The 8,307-nt window shown below is 42.3% G+C and overlaps 1 protein-coding gene across 2 annotated transcripts in view; it reads left to right on the top strand.

Moving 5' to 3' along the window:
- LOC116096643 (protein argonaute-4) overlaps nucleotides 1-6,933 on the top strand; it is a 46,757-nt gene extending 39,824 nt beyond the window's left edge. For both annotated transcript variants that reach the window (XM_031378665.1, XM_031378666.1), the window contains exons 15-17: nucleotides 277-378; nucleotides 642-841; nucleotides 3,087-6,933. In XM_031378665.1, coding sequence (XP_031234525.1) covers nucleotides 277-378; nucleotides 642-841; nucleotides 3,087-3,195 — 411 coding nt within the window. In that variant the 3' untranslated portion in view covers nucleotides 3,196-6,933. The remainder of the gene's footprint in view (nucleotides 1-276; nucleotides 379-641; nucleotides 842-3,086) is intronic.
- The last annotated feature ends 1,374 nt before the right edge of the window (nucleotides 6,934-8,307 follow it).

Raw genomic sequence — 8,307 nt, 5'->3', positions numbered from 1 at the left:
TTAGTTAAAAACAGGGTCTCACACTGTAGCCCAAGCTGACCTTGCTGATCTTGAACTCGGAACAATCCTACTGCCTCAACTTCCCAAATGCTGAGGTTACAAGAATGAATCACCGTGTCTGGCTTGACATCTTGAATTGATCTAGTTTTGAGACTTCACATAACAGCAATCTACTAACTTATTACCAATTCATGTGTTGAAGGAAATAAGTGGCCTTAAACCAGTTTGTTACTCAGATGGTTAATTGTATTTTTAAAAATTGTATCTTTTTAACAGGTGGGGAAAAGTGGCAATGTCCCAGCAGGCACTACGGTGGATAGCACCATCACACATCCATCTGAGTTTGACTTTTACCTCTGTAGTCATGCAGGAATTCAGGTAATTTGGAAGCTAGTCCAGATCTTTGACCTGATAGAAAAGTATCTGCCAGCTCAGCAGCTAGCTTGAGTAGACTTGTCATTATATGCTATGCCAGCTTTGTTGATGGCTATGTTTCAGGACTGCTATGCAGGGATCTACTTGTAGGTATGGGGTGAGGCAGAAATACTGTTGAGTTTAATAGTTAGATTATTATTATTATCTTGTCTCTTAGGAAGCCAAGTCCTGCTAGAAATGCATTAATCCTAAAACTCTCCCTCCAGGGAACCAGTCGTCCTTCTCATTACCAGGTCTTGTGGGATGACAACTGCTTCACTGCAGATGAACTGCAGCTACTGACTTACCAGCTCTGTCACACTTACGTGAGGTGCACACGCTCCGTCTCCATTCCTGCCCCTGCATATTATGCCCGGCTTGTAGCATTCAGGGCAAGGTATCATTTGGTGGATAAAGATCATGACAGGCAAGTTCCTCAAGAGTAAAAAGACTTTTACTTTTCCTGTTGTGGAATCATGTTTTTAAAAACAAGCTTTACAGAAAACCCCTTTAAAGATTTAAACATCCTTTTAAGGTTTAGCCTGCAAGGAACAATTAAAACTGCACGAGGCTTTGAGAACTTTTAATGTGACTTTGGTCCAAGAAGTGCTCAAGCTTGTTTAAACTTGTGTCTCTAACAGAGTCTCATTTGGAGCTGCCTGTGGTTTTCACATAGAACTGCATTTCAGTTCTGCTGAGGTCCCAGGCAGCCTCAAAAGGTGGTGGCAGAGCACCCTAGCTCTAATCAGAGTGGTCACAGACTGTGCATTCCACTTCATGCATGAAGGAGTCCTACCTAGCTCATTTGGCTTCCAGTACAATCCAGAATTGACCGGAGTCATTCGGGGCTTATTGGGAAACCAAAGAGGTGACTATCTTCACTACTAGGTAGGGATGGCAAGACACTCAGACAGTTTGCCCTCTTACTGAGCTACTCATAAATGGCTAAACAAGCTCTTTGCATTAATTTTCTTTCCCAAATGGCCATTTGTGAAGTGTAGCAGTTTCTGGGCTCTTCCCCAAGTCTCAATTCAGTTGCTAAATAGTAGACATTCCACTGCAAGTCTGTTTCTGTAAGGGATTGAAATGTGCACTATTACAGAGTGCCCAGCTGTGGCTTTACCCTTTGCATTCTTTTTTTTTTTTTTTTTTTTTTTTTTTTTTTTAAGATTTATTTATTTATTATATGTAAGTACACTGTAGCTGTCTTCAGACGCACCAGAAGAGGGCATCAGATCTCATTACGGGTGGTTGTGAGCCACCATGTGGTTGCTGGAATTTGAACTCATGACCTTCTGAAGAGCAGTCGGTGCTCTTCCCCGTTGAGCCATCTCACCAGCCCTGCATTCTTTAATATACATCCATTCATGCAAAACATTTATTTGGTACTGTATGCCTAGTACTGTGCTAGGTACTAGAAAATGATGAGATTCGTAAGCCATGTTTTTTGCCTATGGGAATTTTATGTTTCAGTGTGGCGGTAATAAAGGTGAATATAAAACTGACAAGTAGTCTAACTCATTGTAGATGACCATGCAGTGGGAAATCAGAGGAAAGGTTGCTAGAGACTTTATAGCTAGGTGGGCAGGGCTTAGCTTTACAAAGAAAGAGGATTTTTCCAGGCACGGGGATAGTAGACATAAAGGAGAGAAAGAGCAAGTGACATTTTTGGACAATAGTTAGTTTTCTTTGACTGGAGCATAGTAAAAGGGAATAGCAGGCATGGAGTGGGAAACTGTGTTGGAGCAAGATTGTCTTTGCTAAATGTAAAAGCTGTTCCTGGGCTGGAGTGCTGTGAGTGGAGGAGCAGAGGATGAGGTCAGAAATGACTGGGGTAACATCAGCATTCAGAGAGAAAGGTTGGGGGCCAAGGGTGTGACACCATGGTGAGTAGAGTGCTCAGCACACGTGAAACCCCAGATTGAGTCCTCAACACCCAAAAAGGGATGGTTTGCCAGACCCTATAGTACAGGGTACCCCAAGATGTATGTTTAGAACTTGTGACCACTCTGCTAGGCCCATAGACTCATTAATGTAGGAAACAGTGCTAGCAAGTAGGAACAAGGTTATGCCAGGCATGGAGGTCCACACCTCAAAGGCAAGGGGTCTCTGTGAGCTTGAGGCCAGCGAAGTCTACATCGTATGATCCTATTTCAAAAGAAGAAAAAAGGAGAAGGAGGAAGAAGGGGAGGAGAAGAATACTTTTTTTCTTGAAGATTTCATCCCAGTAAAGAATACCTGAGAATACCTGGACATTTCCCAATTAACAACTTCATTTCCATTGTGTTTAATAGTGTAAAAGAAAAGCACAGTATTCTGTGAAAACATATTCTAGGTGACCCTGACCTGGACTTTGAAGTCAGGGAAGTTTCTAAGAGGGATATGACTTATAATTGAAGCTTGAAGAACGAGTAGAAACCAAACAGACAGAAGGGGCAGTGAAGTCCTCACATAGGTGCTTTCAAACACTTGGTTTTTGTGAACATTAATTAATTATTACAACCACCCATTAAAGAAGTTGTACTGTAGTTTTCAGTTGAAAAAAGTGTCTAAGGAAACATAAATTGTTTGTGTAGCCCAGGCTTGAGCCAAGATGTTTGTGCTATTTGAAACACTGAAGTTTCAAGTAGTCTTCTGCTAATGCCTGGTTTCTTGTTTTGTTCTCATTGTAGTGCGGAAGGCAGTCACGTGTCGGGACAGAGCAACGGCCGGGATCCTCAGGCCTTGGCTAAGGCTGTGCAGATCCACCACGATACCCAGCACACCATGTATTTTGCCTGAGAGTCTTAGAAAAGAACTCAACCAATTTGGCATCCCACTCATCCTCACAATGTTTCAGATTGCCTACTCCTCTCGTAGAGCCACAGTTGGTTCAGGTCCCTACCAGCAGCTCAGAACAGTTGCACTGAGTCTGGACTCTGCAGCCCTGTCTGAGGCATTAACAAAATTGAGCCATTTTTTTTTTTTTTAAAGAAATAGATACTCATAGATTATGTTTTCTGATGCACTGGGCAGAATTCTTACCTCGATGTGCGAAGGTTGATCAGCCTTGACTTTCTAAAGGACTTTCCAAGAAGGGTTTCTATGGAATATTTTGCTAGCTGTGGTATTCACCGCATCTAGTCTTATAAGAGGAGTATTTCCTTTTTCCTGTGTTTATTGAATGGAGTGCGTAACTGGGAGAGAGAAACCAAACAACCTGTATCATTTCCATTAACTTTTCAATTGGGTGGGTCCATAGACTTCTTAATGGAGATTTCTGACTTTGCCACTATAAATGCCTTTAAGGAGCATTAATTTTTGAAAGTTTTACAGAACTCTGTTACCTTCACTGCTTTATCTTACTGATCTCTTCGGGCCTGCGCTGTGGAGTACAGGCTGCCCGGCAATTGCACTATATCTGGCTGCAGATCCAACAGGCAGTTCCCTTACTTGGCTGGCTTTTGTGACTCCATGACATAAGCAGATGTAATGCGTGTCATGGGGACAGATAACACTGCCATGGTAAAAAGTACCCATGTTCTCCATATTTGGAAAAAGAGAATTAGCTTTTAGTATTTTTCCATGTCTTCAAAAGTGCCCGTTTTATGCTGCTGTGTGGTGTGTTAGATCTAAATGATCTTTAAACTTCTCTCATAGAAAGTTAACTTTGGCAATAAGCATTTTTAAGGCCCCTGCCCTTTCTCCTCCTGATGTAGTTTTCTAGATGAGATTTTAGTATGATTTTATCAACCATTTCTTATATATCATAACTAGGATATTCTGAAACCAGTTTATAAAGACACAGATTTCAATGTCCTTTTAAGTAATTGTTTTTTTTAAAAAAAAAAAAAAAACAAAACCTATTTTATAGTCAGTGTCCTTCACTTTAAAAAAAAAAAAAAGCTGGAACCAGGATGCTTTCTGATTGGTCAGGCTTTGCTGATGTGTAAGGCACATTGAGCATTACTGCACTTGAAAAGAAAGTACCAGCCAGTAAAAAACTAGTTTCCCTGGGAGTCAAGGCTGTGCGCACAGCTGCCTTCAAGGCAGCTTGACATGTGCTTGCTGGCTTTGCCTTTCTCTTTTTCAACTAAAACTCTGTAGAAGAAGTTGATTTTTTTTTTTCTCTTTCTGTAATAGGTTCTAGATTCCCTCACAGGAAGACAAGATTCCTTTTCTTGTCCAAACAAAGGGAACTGATGTAAAGCAAGTATCAGTTAGAACATAGGGGAAATGTATTCTGTATTTAGTGTAGATAATACTTTGTTAAGGACAAGCGTTACATAGTCAAGGTAGTTCCACCCACGGTTTCCAGCCCACATTTTACTCTAAACTGAAGGGCAAGGGGTAAAAGGTAAGAGGCTCTATGTACAGCCACACTCCTCCTGGCTGGGGAGGGTGCTAGGGAGAGACTGAAGTCTCTGTAGAAACCATTGGTGGGAAACACTGGATCGGATGGTAAAGGGCGTTTGCTTGAACTCATTAGTTGGTCCAAGGTTCACATCTGTTAAACGAGTGCTCTCATAATCCCAGCAATATAAAGCACAGTTTCCCTTCAGTTGTTTCAATAAGTGTGTAGATACGTTAATGTTTACATTTCCGTGTACTGTCTGTCGCTCAGCCGTGCCACCAGTGTTTGCTGAGACTGGCCTCCGAGAGAGTGTACAATGCCTATCTAATCCTATAGCACATGAGGATGGGTGCAGACATCCTTAATATCTGCAGACAGTGGGGAAAAGCAAGTCCTGTGGCTGAAGCACAACACAGGAGTGAAGAGACAGCAGATGTCCGTTCCCTAAGATTTTCCTTTTTTGCAAATACCTCACTTGGATAATACAAATCAGGACATGTTGACAAATGGCTGACTGCCGCTTTTATTCACACCTGTTCAGGGAAAGCACAGAAAATACTCTGCAGCACAGCCACTCTGGACCCAAAAGGAGGGGGAGAAAAGGAAGTTTTTTTAGGAAAAGGAAAACTTGCCTGGAGTCTGTGATGTGAAGAACCCTTGGTGGCTGGTGGCTAGCCAGAGGCACCATACCTGCACTGGAGTGCCTAGGGCTTGCTTGTTGACAGTGCACAGTTTAAGAAACTCTTGCCATCTTCCAACACAATGGAACAGTGAGCAAGCAGTGCACCCAGAAGCCCCATCCACGTTCCTGCAATTGGGTTCTAGGTTTGCCCATGAACAATATTTCTGAAACTGTCAGTCTTAGTCTGCTGGGGTGAATCAGTGTGGGGCTGGAGGGAAAGCCAAGAGACCGACTTTTGCAGGAAAATGGTACCAATAAGCATGTGATGCTGTTGTTCTGCACAAATGGAAAAAAATATGGAAGAGTTAGGATTACTGGGGGAAAACATGCTGAGGGGTGAACAGTCAGGAGGTGATCACTGCAGAATCAGAACTGCAGTAATACCATCGAAAGCAAATCTGAATGCATAGTTTTAATTTAACTAGGGTTGGCAATTCAAATAGGTACCCCACCCCCTCAAAAAACTGACTGACTTGTTATGCATGTGTCAATCATTGGGAGGTGTGCATTCTCTAGAAGTAGTGTTAGGCTGTTTGGTTCTTTTAAATGCAGCCTATTTAGGTTCTGTCATGTAGTGTGGAAGGTTTTGGTGTAGCAACTCTAAAGAATGACAGTTTGGGGCTAAGGAGCATAGGACATTAAGAATGGGAAAGACCCAAGTGTTGAACCAATTATGTTTTGTTGTTCTTAGTTGTTGAATTCTGAGCTGATGCAGCCAGTGTTCTGGGCAGGCGAACCACATTCGTTCTTACTGTATGTTCTATATGCTGCTTCCAAAGATGATGACTTACAAGCAGGCATGTTCTAAGTGGTGTGTACCTTAGGATCTGGGGTCCAGCCCGTATCCTAGATCAAAGCCTACCCACCTGGCTCAGCTACCTAGTCCTTCCCATGGGAAAAGGCAATGCACTGCTCTAACCAGGCTCACCCTCTCTACACCACCATGGTTACCGTCCATGGATATGCTCTTAAGATTGTCTTGCTCAGTAGCAAGGTGGCTGCTCTGCTTTCACTTTAAGAAAGCAGAGGTTGAGTGCATCATACTAATAACTGCTTCAACTCCAAGAATTAAAGGAAAGATCTTTATTGCTGAACCATTTTCTTGTTCCTTCCTACCGACATATTCATATTCTTTCTGTGTGTACTGGCTGAAATGTTTGTGTTTGTTTATCTGACTAATGGTATGGTTTCTGTATGGTTAGACTTGTAATGTTTTAAAATGTATATTATTATTTTGGACTGGATGTTTGTCTCCAGCGATATGAGGTACTTTCTAAGCTATTAAGGAAGGGTTGTACCCCCATGTGAGATAAGATAACAGTTGTTTAAAATTTGCAGAGGTTTTTGTTATTGTTATTGGTTTTGGTTTTTCAGGTTTTTTGGCCTGCAGGGATATTTTGTGTTCATGTGTCCAAAAAGTGGAAAGGGGAATAAACTGGCATTCTTGTGCTAACAGTTGTTTTTCTCATCAGTTGTGTAATAAATATGGAATACACTGTAATGGCATCATACATTTAAGCAGTATCATCTATTTGAGAAATTGGGCAAAAAAAGAGAAGCGTGCTTAATTTCTGGGTCTCCCTGTATTTAGGAATTACATTTGGAAAATTTTGAAGGACTCACATACAGAGCACTTCACCTACAGAAACATTGGCAATGCTCATCAAGGTTCTAGGTACTGCTCTTAATGGTTAGCTCTGGTTAAGTAATATCTTAAGGAAACACTGCAGTAATCCCAGAATTCAGGAGACTGAAGCAGGATGATTATTTTGATTCTGAGCCTAGCCTGGGCCTTAAGAGTGGGACCCTGTGTATTAGCTACTCTTCTCTTTGATAGGATAAACCAGAACAGGACCAGCAATGGCCTATGGGAGAATTGTCTTGCTTGCTTTCTTTGCACATGACTCTTGAAGGAGAGTCCACAATTTTTGTTTTGTTGTTTTGTTTTGTTTTTTCAAGACACGGTTTCTCTGTGTAGCCTTGGCTGTCCTGGAACTTGCTCTGTAGACCAGGCTGGCCTCAAACTCAGAAATCCGCCTGCCTCTGCCTCCCAAGTGCTGGGATTAAATAAAGGCATGTGCCACCACTGCCCAGCCAGAGTCCACAATATTGTAGAAAGCATGGCAGCAGGCAGCTTCAGTAGGAACCTGAGAAACCACATCTTTAACCACAAGCATGAAGCAGAAAGTGATCTGGAAATGAGGCCTGCTTCCAATGATGAGCTCCCTCCAAGGCTACACCTTTCTAAAGCCTCGCTAAACACCACCACCGTCCTGGAGCCAATCATCCAGATGCCTGACCCCGTGAGGACGTTTCTCAGTCAAACCACTAGACTGTGTCAAAAAGACAAGCAACCAGAAACAGAAGTCTCAAGAAGACACTGTGGCCGGATGCTTCTAGTTAAGACTAAATTCTCTAGAGAATGTTCCCAAATTCACCCAAAACAGGGAGTCTCCAGTCTCTTGACTTCTTTGCTTTGGGGGCAAGGTTGGCCTGTGTATGTCAGGCTGACCATGAACTGAACTCACACTTCTTCAGTCACCAGAGGACCAAGATTACTGACAGGAATTACCACTTCCACCCAGTTCATGATTTCCAACTCTTCACAATCAAGAGTTATAACAAGAATGCAAAGATTTTTCCCAATCTGAACTTTATTCTCAGGGAATTTAGTTTATCAGGAGAGAAAGCCCTGCATGCAACCTACTCCCGAGAAGGGAGGTTTTGGTTTTGGTTTTCCATCAGCACAATTTCTCTCCTTATGTGTCAGGTATCAAACATACATAACATTGCAGTCTCCACCTCAATACTTAGGACACAGAGAGTTAGAATTTCCCCAAACCGTTCATCCTAGGATCTGTAAAGAATGCTCAGGGTG

This window comes from Mastomys coucha, unplaced genomic scaffold (genome assembly GCF_008632895.1).
Source record: "Mastomys coucha isolate ucsf_1 unplaced genomic scaffold, UCSF_Mcou_1 pScaffold18, whole genome shotgun sequence".
NCBI lineage: Eukaryota > Metazoa > Chordata > Mammalia > Rodentia > Muridae > Mastomys > Mastomys coucha.
This window is presented reverse-complemented; position numbering and strand designations above follow the sequence as displayed.